The sequence below is a fragment of the Balearica regulorum genome, chromosome 15, assembly GCF_011004875.1.
Source record: "Balearica regulorum gibbericeps isolate bBalReg1 chromosome 15, bBalReg1.pri, whole genome shotgun sequence".
Lineage (NCBI taxonomy): Eukaryota > Metazoa > Chordata > Aves > Gruiformes > Gruidae > Balearica > Balearica regulorum.
In genome coordinates this window covers 18,491,843-18,509,075 of record NC_046198.1, presented here as the reverse complement: position 1 = coordinate 18,509,075, position 17,233 = coordinate 18,491,843, and the positions used below count along the sequence as shown (strand labels likewise).

Sequence of the window (17,233 nt, the reverse complement as noted above, 5' to 3'; positions counted from 1 at the left end):
CAGATTTAAATTTGCTATTTTGGCATGAAAAATAGATTAAGAATTTAATAGGTCCTTATAAATATTCTTCATCCACCATAAAACCAGGTAGTGGACCAAATTCAGAGAAAACAAATTCACTAGGTGTGAATCCAACCCAGAAAACTAAAAATCCTGAGATAAACCTAAACTAAATGGACCTGAAGGTCAGATTTCCTTTCTTGCACAAGTTCTATCTGTTGCTAAAGTCTTAAAAATGATGCAATGTAGATGGAAAAGTTTAAGAGCAACTTATTTTGCTGTTAAAAGTGCTTCTTGTAAAAGAAGGACTATTTGCAATTTCCTCCCAGCAGCCTAGATGTCGCTTCTGCTAAGACCAATGTGATCCCGAAGAGCTGCCTTTTCACAGCTCCGTTTATTTGCTAAAGGATGGCACGGACAGTGGCTGCTTGGATGTCTGATTACTTATGGCAGAATTCCCCAGCCTCAGAAAAAATATCACCCCGTAGATGTTTCTTTAAAAGGCTGTAAAAGAATGTCCACGATGCAACTGATCTTGCTCAAGATATTGAGGCTTTGCACAAACAACATATTTATAATTAAAATACAGCTACCTCACTGGAAGAAGAAATGAGCGTACTGGATGATAAAATAGGAAAATATTTTATTCAAGACTCCCCAAGCACTTTTTATTTACCTATAACAGAGTGCCTGAGGGTGTCAGAAGCCAATTTGATAAATAACAGAGAAAACAATTAAATTATTTAGTGGAAGCAAGAAAAGGTCTTGAAAGTCTGCACACACTGGGCAGGATGTGAAGTTTGGGAGGTCTCAGAAGAAGACAAAGGTGGAACAAGTGACACTGGCATTTCATCTAGTTGGGAAATGGGAAGGCTGAGGGAACAGTGCAGGCAGGGGTTGGTAAAGTGAGGCTTGCTACTGAGTGCTTCTTGGCTTTTCTCCTGTGCCTGAAGGAGAAGCAAGGATTAAAGTATGAAAGACTTCCTTAACAAATGAACACTCAAAAGCTTCAAATTCTCCAGCCATGCTGGGCTAAGTAACTAAAAATAGTGAAAAGATACCAAGCTTTTATGTCATACTTCCTTGAGACAGATCCATAGTTCCAGTGTTGAATCAGACAGATTGCCTAGTCTAGCATTATCAATGACACTGAAAATACCTCTAAATATATGAAATCATTAACCGAATCACCCTCTGGATATGACAAGTGATGCATGAATCTGTACTTCCCTGTCTGTTTTTGTGGTATTAAAACCAGAGAGCTATTCCCATGTCCCAGATTTTTTTAAATTTTGAAATTTCTTTACTCTCTGAAATGAAAGCACAATTCCTTTTTAAGCTGTCCAAAGAAACATGACTATTTACCTGTCAGTGTAACAGGGTGGTTGGTAAAGGAAAGTGAAGTAACACAAACATATTGTGTCCAATAATTCTGTAGTTCTACTTTTTCTAATAATTGACTGTATCAACCCCTGTGAATGTGTGGGCAGGCCTTTTTCCCTGTTGTATGTATCTATTTTTCCAATTACAATATTTCTTTCCAGCCCAGCGCACAATGAACTAAAGGGAATGGTACAGAACCTCATCTTCTAGTGAGATAGGTATGAGATTCTTAGGGGGGCAGTTGTGAAGTCACTTCTATTCTTGTAAGACAGATCTTGTATCAGCATAGACTTACAGTCATTTCTATGGAAATTGAAGATCTGAAGCTTAAGAGAAGGCACCATCAAATTTCACGTCAGACAGGAGGATGGTTCAAAGATAACACCTTAGAGTTAACCTTATGGTGATCTTCCCCTTTGGATGCCTCCATGTGTGTAGATGTAAAGAACAAACAAACCGGACAGTTTGCTCACATCCTTCACCTTTTTGAGGGAGATGTTGCCTTGTGCATTGGTGCATTTGCGGCCACAATATTTTCTGCATAGTAACAGTGACCTAAACAGGAGATGTTAATTCTTTGAGTGTTATATTTGCAGAATCTGACTTTGAAGTTTGCAGCTGGAAGCAGAGCTGGGGCACTGTCTAATGTTTCCTTTGGGATCAAAGCACTGTGAAGCTTCAAGAAATGCTGGGAGCTGTAGACTCAAAGGTGTGATGGTGAGTCTTCTGCCAATTATATCCTCCTTCTGGCTTCACTATATCCAATCAATTAGATCTGATTTCATCCCACAGAAGACTACAACTCCCAGCATCACTGAAGGCTTTCTGGGTCTGAGTTTCAGGGAGGAATTCTGTCCGTTGTATTTTTTTTTGGGGGGGGGGGGGGGGCGGCAGGCAAAAATTTAAACTAGCTGAGTTATGTCTTCTTAAGTCATACTCAGTCAGTTCCTCAAAGGTTTGTATGTGTTTGTGTGTTTGTGAGAGGGGAAGAAGTAAGTTTATGAAAGAAATATAAAATCATGTTAAACTGTAGAATTATTTGTATTCTCAGTTTTTACATGTATGTCTGTGCACGTCTCCTGCAGCTGAGTGATCTTTCTCCCAGTCCTGCAGGGCTTTAGAAAGTTGGGTTTGGGGTGTTTTTTAATTTTTGCAAGAAGCTCTAAAGCAAGTTAGTCACTTTGCACTCCCTGAAACTCAGGAAAGAAGATTAACTGTTACTGAGCCAGGCTTGCAGAACAATGTGACTGAATAAATATAACAAATTACTCAGGATAGTGAGGCCAATTTGAGCTGTAGGAAACTCTTATTAAGCAACAGGATGGACTCCAACTTTACAGCTTAGCAGAGTGGAATTTAAAGTAGTGTTCATGCTTTCTGAATGAGTGTCTAAATGATGTGTATAAAAATTGTGATGAGCTACCTTTTATGTCCTGGGACTTGAATTTCATAAAGGTGTTCAGATACAAGACCTCCATCCACTTGTAGCTGTAGGCGTGTCAGGATTGCTTAAGTGAGCAATAACCATTTAAGCATGGAGTAAAAACATGGTTGATGAACTGGAAATAAGAATAATTTATGCAGAAAAACCTCTTTCTGCACTTGTTACATAAATAATCAAATACTGCAAAAGCACTGAAGGAAACCTGGATCATGTCATCTTGGGTGACCAAAAAATTGAAAATCTAAACACTGGGTGTTTTACTGCCATACAACATTCAGTGACCACGTTTGGTGGGACAGGTCTCAGCGCTTCTTAACCCTTTTCCCTCAGATACAGTCTCTGACATTCTTTAGTGGAACAAATTTGACACTGTTGAAAAAGTCTCTCTGGCTCAAAAATGGACAAGTAATGGATGAACAGTGTGCACCTATCAGTAAGTCAGATAGGCTAGAGAAGCAAGGAGATAGATTGCTTGTCTATTCTTTCAGGAGCGTGTGTTGCTCCGTCTCATTTCCAGAGTCCTCTACCTTCTGCTGATTATTCCCTGGAGGTCTATGTGTTAAGGTAGAAGGAGAGTAGAATTCTGGTGCAGTGAGGTAAACAGTAAGTCTCAACTTACTGTTACCTTGTTGTACTCCAAGCACTCATCTGAGAATATAAAACAGGCACAGAATGTCCTCACATTATTCAGAGATCTAACACCAGCAGACAGTAAGAGGAAGGGTGAATTTGGTTAGTAGCCACTGGTCAGCGCTTAAGGAATTATGGAGGCTGCAATGAATGAAGACATTCCTAGCAAGAAATGAGGAAAATATCCTCTTCCATTGAGTGTGTAAGGGTTTGGCTGTGCAGTTTGAACTGGTTCACATGAAAATATTTTACTTTTTAAATAAAATACATCCACATTGGCCTTTTCAGCTCGCTTCTCCCCTGTTGTGCTGAATCAGACACTCTGCAATGAACATGTTCCATTGCATACATGCATAAACAGTCCAACTTCAAATTGCACTCTGCTAAGCTATATGATTTGGAGTCCAGATTGTAGCTATAAAATAGCTTCCTAGGGATCAGCTTGGCCTCACTACCAAGGTATTGGTCATTCTCATTCAGTAACACAATGCAAAGTAATAGCAATGGCACTGCTGTTTCTTGTTTTCACAAGCGCTTGAGTCATAGGTACTGAATTTAATGCAGGTCCCAAGCATGCTCCAGAACAAGGATTACTGTGACTCGCTACTTTTCCATGAACTGAATTTTCACAGCAGCCAGTCACTGAGGGATGAGTTGCTCACATCTAAAATTAGACAGCCAAATCTTCAGGACATCTGTAGTTCAGAATAAAGCAGCTGTGTGGAAATTAATTTAATACTGCCTCTGGTAAAGCATCACTTTTTCAGTTATCTAAACTTCTTACCACTTATGGCCACATTATGATGAGTGATATTAATGTGCCATAGCTACAGTTACTACAAAGCAATAGGAATGCTTCTTCCTCCACCCCCACCCCCCATTAAAGAGAAGAATTAAGCACAGTGGACTACAACTGAACAATGGGATCATGCAGCGTAGGAGGCACTTAAATGAATATGGTCTGCCTCAAACACATGGAGAAATACAGAACACATCCCTTATTAAATTTCTGTTGTGGCAAATGAATCCACCCTCAAGCCACTATCAATGAATGCAAAGGGAAGTGGACTACACACATTCATTAACCTGCTATGGGGATCAGTAATGCAACTCTGACTGTTAGCATATGAAAAATGCCATTGCCCTGTGACATGAATACCAGGTCAGGGTGAACTTGGCTATGTCTATTTGTTCAAAAGATGCTGTCAGGTTGAATTTACATTGGTCGGCCTGATGTAGGCCAGTTGCTATTTCCTGTCGGAGCTCTCATAAAGCCAGTATGAACTCTGCAATGTGCGGTCTGCCTAGCTTGATGTCAGTGTGGTCACAAACCCAGGCCTGGCTGACATAATGGAAAAACCTCTTTGTGATCTTGGGATGTACTCAAGAGGTACCTCTTGGGAGGAATCATGGCCTTGAGAGTCTGAAAGTGGTTAAAAACTGAGCATATTTATTTAACTCTTGCTCCATACATCCAGACAGGTGTGAATATATAACAGTTTCAAAATCTCTGATGTTTTCTGCTGAAAAGTTTGGATAACAATGCAGCACTTTTGTACTTTTCATGTGAAAATTCACCTGAATCTAATACTTGGCTAATGTGGTTTGAGACCAGTAGATCTAAAATGAAAAAAGAAAGAGGGGATAGGAAGGATAGGGGGGAAAGCACGGGAAGATAGTGCAATGCTCCTGGAAAAAAATGTCCCTGAAAGTTATGTTGAATTTAGTTTAAGATTCTGAGAGGCATTATACAACTTTTGGAGCTGAAGTGCACAATCTTTCAAGGTTGATATAACTGTATGGTTATAATCTAGCTGCTTTAAAAGCTTATACTCAGATACCCAAGAACTATCTAAGTTCTAATTTAACAATTTTAAAAAACAAGTACATTCAGTGGCTCTTGGGCAGATGAGAGAAGTTTCTTTTGAGTGTTTCATCTTTCATTTTATTATGCTTAAGTACCTTTTAGCTTTGATGATTGGCTTGACCTAAATTGGCATCTGAAAAAGAAGCCTGATATCAGTGCATAAATCGGTGATAATCACCATGCCATTACACAGTATGACCTTTTGCAGAAGGAATTGTAAAGCTACTCCATCTGTATACAAAATTCAGCAGAAAGCTGTTAACCCTTGTCTTTTATAAACAGATTTTTAAATGCCACTTGTAAGAACCAAAAACTAGCAGGCTAAAGCAAAGTGAAACTATTTGAGATGGGACTTTGGTGTACATTTTGTTAGAGGTCTGCTATCCTGAAGTTCGGATAAAGGAAGGTCAGTTTATGATGAAATATTTTTCTGGTGTGATGAATACTAGATGCTTAAATCAGAATGTTCTCAGCTGTTCTGCTGTTTCTCAGAGCTAAATAGCTCTATCTGGAAATAGGCAGTTTGATACTGCTCTAAATTCATGGGCAAATGATGTTAACATCCATACGTGTAAACTGAGCAAGGGTTAGCAACAAGCTGTTTATGAATATACCCCCCCCCTTCTTAATTTATTGTTGTCTTGAAGGGGCCTGAGATGCAAGGTGAGAAAGGCTTTCTGCCTTCACATGGTGTGCAGTGGGTATTTATAGCCCCTGAAAAGTGTTATCAACTTATGCTTCCAATATGAAAATTATGTTGAAATCTTTACCCACTATTGTCCTTTTCCCTCCCCCAACTGTTTCTTTGAAGATGTTCCCCCATTTGCTTAAAATAATAGTGTATGACATTAATCAGTCACAGAAAATAGCCACCACATGGATCTTTATTAAGAGCTTTTTGATGCATTAATTGTTTGAAATCATAAGGCTTCAGAATATTCCTCCAGTGATCTACTAATGCACATCCTGCAGAACATGTGAAAGCTCTTACTTCAGAAGCATACAAGAATCTTCTCTTTTCAGAAGTATTTAACAGGTGTCTAAATTACATACTTTAAATTTGCAATATATCTCTCATGTTTTTCTCTCTCATTTGTGCAGATAGGTATGGAAAATACTTACCAAAATGCATAGGTAGGCATATTCAGGGCATAAAGAAGTAGGGCTGAACACGATGCATACAACATTGATGAAACTTGCTTAGCACTATTTATCACTATTTGTAGTCCCCCTGTTAATTTTTAATACATTTCCAACTAACATGTTACTCCACATGAAATTCTGTAATCAAGCAGTCCAGATGAGCAAGACTTTGTGTTTAACTTTGAAGCAGAATGGCAGCTGACAACAGCAAATGCAACATACCGATCTAAAGTCGTGCATCGTGTTGCTTACTTACCGACTGCCTTTAGAGAGGCGTACTTGTTAAGCTCTTTGCCTGGGGGCTGTTGCTCATATGGGTTTGTGATCTGTCCCAGGCTGGGATATGAATGTTGATGTGCCATCTGAGGAAGGAGGGGAGATGTTGGCATGACATTATTCATCTGTGGTGGATCTATATTAAAGAAAATTGACAAGCATTAAGAAAAAAGTAAATCAGTCTTAAGGTTTTAACATCATTACCCAGTACAGATTAGACAGGATATGTCATGAGATTTAATGCAGCAAAACACTACTACAAAGTGGGAGTTTGAGTACAGCAAACCTGTACTTCAAACAGTTAATGGCATGATTAAAGGCTGATGAATGATTGTAGCAATGCATGCTAACTTTTGTATAAACAAGATCTTTGAGCTAAAAAATAGGTTTTCAAAACAATTGAACACTGAATTTGCTGCAGCATTAGGATACAACCCAAAACTTGAAGTTTATTCCAAGGTAGCTTGAACACAAGGAAGTAGAATCACTCTGTGGAGTTAAATAGCCAGGCTAATTTACATTGGCTCAGGCAGGCTGCTGCATATATGCAGTTGCACTGCTTTTAATACCAGAACCAGCTCAGTTATTTGCACAGCATTATGTTGTGTTCTGTGGACGTGCCCCACAGTGCAGAATGTGCAATTTTGGCTCATGACTCTCATTAGGTAATTTCTTCAAAGCTCACACTTTGTCCTTATGTTTTCTCCTTTTCCCTGACAGTAGGTATCATGAGATCATAGCAAGATAACATTTTCTGTAGCAGACATACCTAAAAGCAGGAGCTCATTTCTGCTTATGTACAGTTTTATACCAGCACTCACCCCATATTCATTCTGTAGTTTATTTGTTCCTTTATAGTAGAGAATACAGCCTGGATACTTTTCTTTCTAATATATACCATAGTTTATTAGTAGTTTTTCATGTTTGATTCCAGCCACTAAAACGTATGCTGCGCTCAATTTGCAAACCTAAATTTCAACAGATTTCAACATGGTCAACATATCTTTTTTGCTGAGTCTTTCTCCAGGATGTGTATTTTGAGATATTTGGGGCTGATTGTCAATCCTAGAACCTTATCATGGCTTCTGAAATCAGAGATAAGTGCATTTGTCTCCTGCAATGAAACCATGGTGCTGAATTGGTGACAATACAGCAACCCCCACAGCATCAAGCACAGACTTATGATTATGTAGAAAGAAAGCTGGGCAGTTAGGGGAAAGAAGGCTGATTATGATGGAGTGAGTGGACCACCCCCAACTGCCCACAGGATCTGGCAGGAGCCAAATATCCCTGCAGTTTGCCAGGATTTTAAGGGAATTGAGCCACTTGGCTTTCCACAGCTCGTTAATGAAGCTGAGTGCACGAGCAGGAGCTCTGAAGCCCGTTAACAGAGTTACTGCTGGGAGAGAAAGGGAAAGCTAAGGCATTTTTTAACTTTCTTCTTTGCCATTGCTGCTGCCCGGTGCAGTCTCTGCTGTTCAGACCGAGGCCGCCCCTGCCTCTGCAGAGCCGTGTAATCACATCCTCCTACCACATGCACATACACACGAGTTGTGAGAGCACCTCCAGGCAACACAAGAAAAATGGTGAAGTGCTGCCATCTAATAACAGTGTGGTGGTTCTTGCTGTTACTGGTTATTAACAAGGAACAAACTGGTTGTGGATAGTAGGTAGAGCTGAATCAGAAATGATTTTCCCATAATGAGACAGCTTTTCAGTAAGTGGTTTTTTTCTTTTACCAAACAAATGAAATCCAAAGTTGGGTTGATTGGGGTTTTTTTCAAATCTTGTATCAGATCAGGATAAACATTTTGTTATGATTTCAAAAGTGTTTATATATGTATATATAAAATAAGTTTCCTCACCTTTTAAAAGAGAAATGTTATTTTGGATTGAAAACTAGAAACATTTCTGTTCCAGAATTCCCCAGAAAAGTATTGGAACACTTTTTGAGTCTTTTTTGATAGGTTTACCTTGAAAGGGTAGGTTTCTTAAGTCAGCCCCTTCACAGAAGCAGTTGCTATTTTAATTAATTGCTATTTTCTAATAAAGGAAAGGTCTCAGTAAGTTTCTGTTCAGCTGTAGTACTGGCATGTCTGATGTAACTAAGTGGAGTGACTCTTATCGTAGAGCAAGAATTCACAAAATCCTGTGCTGTTCCCATTCTATCTCTAGAGTACAGCTGAGTAAAGCCTTTTACTCTAATGGCTTGAACCATAAAATAGCTGACCACTCTTTCCAAACCACCCATATCTTCCCAATGTCTCTCTTTTATGGTTGCATCTACACAGACACTTTTGAGGTGAAATGCTAGCACAGCCATATTTCGGTACAGAGCAGCTCTGAAGATACCAGCATGGGTGGGACCTTTAATGTAAACAAGGTGTCAACCTTTTACCACTATCAACCTTTCACCACTACATTCACCAATTTTTTTCTGAGTAGATGTATATCAGCACTTCATAGATGCTACTACCATGAAGTTGCCTTGTGGCAATTCTTATGATTCAGTCTGTCAAAACATCATGATTTCACGGTGATGAAAGTATTGTGAGCACCAGTATTTCTGCACTCGCTGCCAAAGTGACTTGCAGCTGTGGAGACTTGCAAAAACAATGTAAGTAAGGTGTAGTTAACCAGGACTGGTTTTCTACCTCTGTCTCTTACTTACACCTATCATTTTTACTCAGTCATCTCTTTAAACGTAGTGAAGAAAGTTACCCCAGAAATGTACTGCGGAAAATTAATTAGGAGTACTTGTTTTTCGTCCAGGTGTCCAGTGGCAGGCCGTGTTGTTATTAGGTTGCTGGATTACTAATGTTGCTGGGGTTTGGTTCTTTGAGTGTTTATGAAGATGTAAAGAAATATGTTTTCCATTTCTATATCATCTTTGACTTCTCTTTTGCCTTGTTAAAAGCCCAGAACTCTCTTGAATTAAGAATTTCAAGCAGAATAATAACAGTCATTCTTTCACTGCTACACTGACTGCACAGTGCCCCGCACTCATACCCAGATGCTTACACAAGACTAAGTCATCACATGGAAGACACAGTTCGAATTACTCATTCAATTGGCCATTTGCACAAAGTAAATTAAGCAAAAGGCCAGACGCTGGCAAAGTGCATTGAACTATATTGAAGAAAGATTCCGACTTATAAAGAGAGTCCCATTGGAATGGACTCCTAGTGCCTAAAAGGAAAATCTCTGCTTGATATATACATCTGTCTAAATCTGAATCATACTACATTTTAGTCTAACCGGCCATAACTGGCAAATGTTGCATTTGTTTGCAAGCTTGCTAAACTGTGTGTGATCCAATTCCTCATCTTTGGGTTTCTAGAAATAAGTAAGCAAATGGGACGCTTACGTTGTTTTCTCCACACATAGTCAATGTAATTATGATGGGTAAATTCACCTATATTTGGATGCTATTTAGGAAATGTTGGTAATTCAAGTAACGATGGTGTAATGCAAATTCTGCAGCAGCGGTGATGGGGAGGGTGAGTCTAACCACCGGGACGAGCCCAGGATTAGCCATGAACAACTAGGAGGTTTTAAACAGAACTCGCCTTGCTCGCCCCAGGGCAATCCACAGTTATCACGAAAAAAGGTATTGGCCTCGGCAGTCTTGTCTCATACTTGTAAATACTGCTTCAGTCTCAGCAATACTGAATAGGGATTCTCTCAGGGAATAAAGAAATTTGTCTACAACTACTTCACAAGATCTCAAATCTTGTGAAATTTGAGGTTGTTCAATTTGAGATTTTGACTTTTTTTTCCTGAAACTGGAGAAAATAGTAAGTGTTAAATTTTGGGGAGCAAACAATAATCTATTGGATTATTCAAAGTACTTTGGGATACAAGGGATTGGTTTCAATTGGAAGAAAGTTTAACTGGAAAAATCCCTACCAGTTTTATCACTGACCTCTAGTCCCAAGTTAAATCCTTTATACCTATAAACCAGATATTCTGTGATTGGTATTTGCCAATAGTTGGCTTCACCGAATGGGGACAACTTTAACCTGAAAGCTGTGGCTGTGCTGATATGTTACTTTTGGCAATCTGACACTGGTACATCGTTCAGCACCGTGTGCCATATAACCAGCTGCACTGTGCCACTGCCAATTTATGTATTTATTTTTAAAAGACAGAATATGAACATCACAAAGAGTCAAAAACCTGTTTGTGCCGCAGCTTCTAGGATGAATAGTCAGACCTGATTAGCAATGGTGTTATTGTGAAAAACCTGCAATATTCAAAATCTTATTTTCTGCTGAAGCAAGGAAATACGATGCCAGGCTGCTTCCTAGCCTCCCAAGATTTTGAGAACTCTTTCTGGACGTAGCGTTAGTGGTTTGCTCTCTGTCTTCCTACTACCAGCCCAAAAGGAAGAGTTTGAAAAGGCATGCTGGAGCTTACCACACAAAAGCTAGATGTCTGCTGGGCAGAAAATGAGACATACAGGAAAAAAGAAAAACAAAAAAGGTCTTCAGATGCTGAAGAGTGCTTTTGACTGTTGTCCCCTTGAAAGGTCTAGGTATAGAAAAGCTTGTGGGAGGCAAATGGAGCAGAAAGTAAGAACTGGAAGGAAGCTGCACCAAAACCAGTTTATAACTAGAGGAAGTGGGGTTTACATCCGGGCCACCAACATGAGCCTTTGCAAGTGGCTACAGCATCAGCTTCTGGTCACAGTCCCAGTAGCTGATGAAGACTGATCATAACATTATCTGTTATCTTGACCTATCTCTCAGCCTTTTACAATTGAAACTTGTATCCAGGTGTCACAGCTAACAGCTTACTGTATTTTTTTCAAGTGAAAATGCTTTTTTTTTGGAGTGTTTCTGCCCCTCCCTGATTGTGAATTTTGGAGTTGCTTTAGTGTGCATCGTGGCGACAACAATAATGCATCGGTTGCTGTAGTTATGCTGCAGTCTATCCAATTAGGATGGTGTCATATCTAATTTATGCACTTCAGAAATCAAGGAATGGACATCTCAGCAATTATTAAATACAAGTAAGAACCCAATGTGGAAACACCTGGCACAGCATGGTCACATGTATGAATGCAGTAAGACAAGGCAAAAGCCCCAAAACTTGTTGGTTGGTTGGTTGGTTTGCTTTCTGCATTGTTTATAGAATATATTGTGCTGTTCACCTAGTTTGATTATTCTTGTAAAGATGCTGCCAGGGTTATGGGAAGGGATGCTAGTAGGTTGCTAGCAATAATAAGCTTGATAACTGTTTGAGAGCCAACAACCTGCCATAATGTCCTTTGAGATCAGCCACTATCTTTCTCTTCAGCTGTGGGAGAGTGAAACCTGTTCCATAGAGTTGCTTGGGAATTCATGCCTCTCTGTAGCAACGAAGTCAATGATTCGGTGCTTGAAGACAGGGAAAATGAAAAAACTCCATAGGCACGGAATGGAATCTATTAGTAAATGAGCAGTTACAGGCATAAGGAACAGAACAAATGAGACAGATGATGCAGTAACAAAACAGGAGAGGATGGGGGAAGGGCAGGAAAGCAGAATGAGATTTTGCTATAAAAGCCACCTGCAGACACACATACAAAAGAAATGAGAACAAGACAGACAAAAGAAGACTGGGAAGTCAAGGGGGGGAAAGGGGAAAATTCAGAGCAAAATATAATAATAGCTGAGCATTTTCAGATACTCAAGAGAAAAAGATATGCCCTGAACTAACTAAAATTGAAAATAACAGCTAGGAAAACAGGATAGATCTGAGTGATTAGAGAATATCAGTATAAAATTGCTCCCCTCCCACCCATAACTGCACTGCCACCAACATGCATATTTGCCTCTTTGTTCTTGAGTGTATTATACTTAATTATAAGACTAGCTCATCCAGCATTGCAAATCCATACTCACATTCCTACAAGGCTCACCACAGAAACTGCAGGTGCTATTTCTGAAAAATCCCACATATGATGAAAACTGTGGGATTTTAACACCTTGAATATGTCTGTAAACTAATTCTTTTCAGACCGGCTCCTTCCTGGATAATAAGACTGTTCTCCATTCATGGGCTTGAGCCTCCTGTTGGGGTGAAACTCAAATCCTTGGCCTATATACTTGCTCTTACCTCTCTGTAGGTTGTCCCAATGCAGTTGAACTGACCCTCCCTGAGGTTTTGTGTGTGTGTATTTTCCTACACCTATATAACTTGAGTTTTTTCTCTCTTTGTAGATATTGTATCACCATTGTCATTGTGTTTTTGTTTAGATTATTGCTCCTTCCTTCAGATTTGCATTACATGTTGTGGTTTTAAAAGATATTCTTATTCACATGCATCATATCATGCAGGAGCATGCAAGGGTATGTTCTGCAACAGCTGGTACATCAAAATCAGGCTGCACACCCATCAGATAATGCACTGTAGGTGCACATGTAGACATATACGTAATATGTGTGGTCTGTACAGTTCAGTAGCCACTCTCTGTTACTGGACAGTAGATGTGTGACAGGAGGGTGCAAGAGCCCCAATGGTATTTATATGCAAAATTGTCTCTGATAGCTGTGTGCTTATCACTGACACTCGGGGTTATGCCCAGAAACAGCAATGCAGGTTATGCCGCAAAACAGCAATCTTCTTAAAACCTTTGGTTTCATTAACTGTTATAAATCTGCATGGTCTTGGTCTCCACATAGTCATAAAAGGGTATTTCAGCTCTTGTTAAATTAATGGCACTCTGCAGCAACATTTTCCACACTCTAGTTCAAGTCCTAAACTGAAAAGTATTCTTATTATCTAATCTTAATTTCTCTGCCTTGCAATTTCACTGATTTTGTATTTTAACAAGGACAGATGCCTGCAATCCAGCTTCTGTACCATTCATTATTTTATATACTTTCCCCCCCACTTTTCAGATATTTGTCTCTTTTTTGAAGTAAATAATTTCACTTCTTTCAATCTTTCTTCATCTGACAGTCTTTCCAAGCTTTGGTCATTACTGATGCCATTTCTCAACACTTGTAGCCTTGCAATGCAGCTTCTGAGATGGGGGTCTCCCCTCAGTAATGCATGGAGTTGTGTGTATGTAATGGTATCGTAAGTCATCCCTATAAGTCTCTGTCCCTTATGATATGCAGACTTTTTTGTTTTCTCGTCAGTGATGCACAAGTCATGTGAGTAATCGTATTTTCCCTAAATGTGATAGCTCTGAGACAATACATATTTTTCATGGCAATTTATGCTAGCCAGTTATCTGTTCTGTCTCTGCGCTGTATCACAAAAACATTCTTGTAACACAGACAACCTACCCATCTAATCACCATCACAAAAAGGATCTGAGATGAGTGGGATGGCATTTCATCCAGCAAAAAAAATGTTTCTGTTTAATGGAAGTGACAGTCTACAGTGTAAATGCCTGTCATCAAACATACTGTCTTGTGCCTTACCCTGTCCTATCAAGCAATTGTAGGAGTGAGTCCCATGCTACATGCTCTACTCTTGTTTCTCCATGGTGCCTCTGAATGCGAGTGTCTCTCGGCATACTGACGTCTAGCGCTGTATGTTTTCTATTCACTTCCTACATGATTAACCTCTTGGTCTGTTGCTGTCTTCCATGGTAGAGGTTGCATGGTCTTTCACATATGGATATCCTCAGTGGATTTCCGGAAAGAAGCTTTTTTCCCCGAAACGGAAAAATGCTGGACACAGGAACATCTTCAGTTACACTGTCAGATTCAAAAAGGTATTAAACTCCTTATGACACAATGGTGGTGTGGGCTGTGCTGACAGCATGGAGCATAGGCAAGTGAAGCATATCCCCTGCTGCAAGCATTTATGAATCAGCAGGGTTTGTAGTGCTGACTGACACCAAAATTCCTGTTGGTTCAAGCTGAAAATTGACAATACATAGGATGGCATAGTAACTCTTAGTGCCTTGTTGATCTAATTTGAGACACTGATGAACAAGGTTATTGTGGATGCAGTCTTTATGACAAAGCATTACGGTAGGGAGATTAATGAGATTCATGATGTTCAGAGACAATGTCACTCATCTGGACATGAAAAGAAGGTCAAGGAGCCAGGTCACAAAATCCATGGTGCTCTGCCCTTGGTGCATATCTTAGGAGGAGCTGACTTTCCTCTGGCAGGAGAGGTAAGCTGCAGAGACATATCGGTAAGCTGTGTAGTCAGAGTGCTGTTGTTGCTCGAACAATGCCCCGTGCCTGTTTTTAAATGGCAAAATTCCCAAGTTTCCTTCCAGTGCAGTGGAATTCTGTGCTGCTGTCAGATGAAGGCAATACAATCTACACACACTCAAAAACAGATGGACTCTTCATTCTCAATACTTTTATCTGAAGTGCAGATGAGGACAGCACTAATTTTACAATACAAATCCTCTCCTCTCTACCCCTTTAATTTTCTATCTACGTCCTTCAGACACTTACCTATGTGAAAGTCAGAGATTATTTTTTTTTTGAATAATCATTTTAGGGGGGGTTGAAACATAAAAGAAGGAAAATTAGTAATAATGTGTCCAAAGAGGTGTGGGGTTCCACTACCCTCTGAGTCCAGCCAGGGTAGTGTACACAATGTTCCTGTAAAAGGGCCTTTTTTTTTCCCTGAATGTGCTGCTGCCACTTTATGTTTAAATCTATGGAATTATTTAATATTTTTTTTTTTTATATATATATATATATATATATAAAGAATCTTAGGCCTGTGAGCTCTTCTGAACTCTTTGTGACAGATTACAAATGGGGAAAGAGATAACTGCGTCTTAGCCTATCAGTTAAATTCAAGAGCTGGTGACTGAAGCTTCCCACTGTCTTCTAGATGAAGTCTCTGATGCTGTGAGGTGCTGAATTCTGTGTGGTCGCAGTGATTTAGGAGATGGGGCCTTCGTCATCTTTCAGGTTTGGGCTTCTTGTTTCTGGTTAGACTCCAAGTGTGTAGGAGCAGAGTTCTGTGCAATTGGTTGCCTGTTTTACTGCCATCCGAGGATGGTGGGAGTGGGATATCACTGGCCTTGTGACTAAACTGGCTGGAAGCCTCTCTTCTGCTTTTTCTTTCCCTTGGGCTCCATGCTGTACCATCACACTCACATTCTTGTAATATTTTCTGGGCTCTTGCTTTGCAAATGCACTACAGTCTGAGGTTGGTTTTCCATGTAGACTTTTATTATGTGACACCATATCCCCATTTATGAAGGTTATTTTTGTGTCCTCTGAAGGTTTGCTTTTCCTTCATAATTACTCACAACCTGGCAGACTTATAATCCTCTGATAGGATTTGTGACATTGTAATCGTCTCTAGAGCAACCCATTGTGGCTTCACAAACAGAGGATTATAACCTTTAAGAAGGCAATAAGCAGATGAACTCCTGAGATATCAAGACCCTGCTTTCGTATCAATTCCCAGTGCATGAGTTGCAGGAGGGCAGGGAGCGGTACTGTGTTCTCACTCCCACCCACATTTCTGGTTTTCTTCATCTTCTTTTGCCTCAAGTAGCAGAGTTGAGAAATTAATTAAACCCACCAGTGATACACACTTTGAGTCTGCAAATATGCTCAGCTATGCAAATTAAGAAATTTGACTTACACAACAGAATTTTGTTTTCCCAGGAGAATGTTCTTTACACTTTCCCATAAGGTATCAGTTGTTTTACAAATCAAACAGTTCTGTACCTTTTCACAGAAGTAGAGTCTGCTAAGATGTACCAGCCAGCTCAGATTCTTTGTTTTGCCTGTTTTGTCTTTCAATGAAATTACTTTTCTTCCAACAATGAATATACTTTTACTTAATGGGAATGTGCCTGTCATTATAATATTTATTCTAAATGTTTATATGCCTTGTTTATTGTTTTCTCTTGCCATAATGGTTATTGATGACCAATAAGTGTAAATTTTTATGCAGCTTGAATATATTAAAAATTCCCTTACTTTAGGCATTCCAGTAGTTTGTCTATTAGCTGTCCCAATACACCAACTGTTTAGAAGGAAAAGACTAGACAGTATAAAAATTATAAAAGCAAACATGTTACCAACTTAATGTCTTTGTAATTTACTGTTATGTCTAAGCAGTAACTTAGTCATCTGTTGCCTATAGCTTGTGGGTAACAAATTGCCTGCGGGATTCTCACATTGTTCGTGGGCAAAGGCAATTGAAGAGTTAAGAGTTAAGGCAGAGATAGAGTTAAAACTGGAAGGAAGTTGCTCAGCATTGTTGCCCTTCAGTTAGCAAAAGTTGGGGACAATTTCAATAGCTAATCATGCAGCTAATGTGGGGTTTGAGAAATATTTTACTTAAATATGTATCTCACCTGAGCACATCCCAGTGGCATATTCTGTCCTGATATACCTGACCCAGCAATGGAGAAGGGTGTGCTTTTTAGTTTCTGGCATAATTTAGTTTATTCTTTTAGAGTCTCTCTAGAGATGAAAATGTATCAGTGTGCTACAGTGAAGTTATAATATCCAGTTATGGATCTCTTCTTTCCCGATCCGCATGTGCAAGTCTTA

General features: G+C 39.5%; 1 protein-coding gene across 2 annotated transcripts in view; it reads right to left on the bottom strand.

Moving 5' to 3' along the window:
- SHISA9 (shisa family member 9) overlaps nucleotides 1-17,233 on the bottom strand; it is a 182,778-nt gene that overhangs the window by 13,518 nt on the left and 152,027 nt on the right. For both annotated transcript variants that reach the window (XM_075767805.1, XM_075767804.1), the window contains one exon: nucleotides 6,724-6,879. In XM_075767805.1, the coding sequence (XP_075623920.1) occupies nucleotides 6,724-6,879 (156 nt within the window). The remainder of the gene's footprint in view (nucleotides 1-6,723; nucleotides 6,880-17,233) is intronic.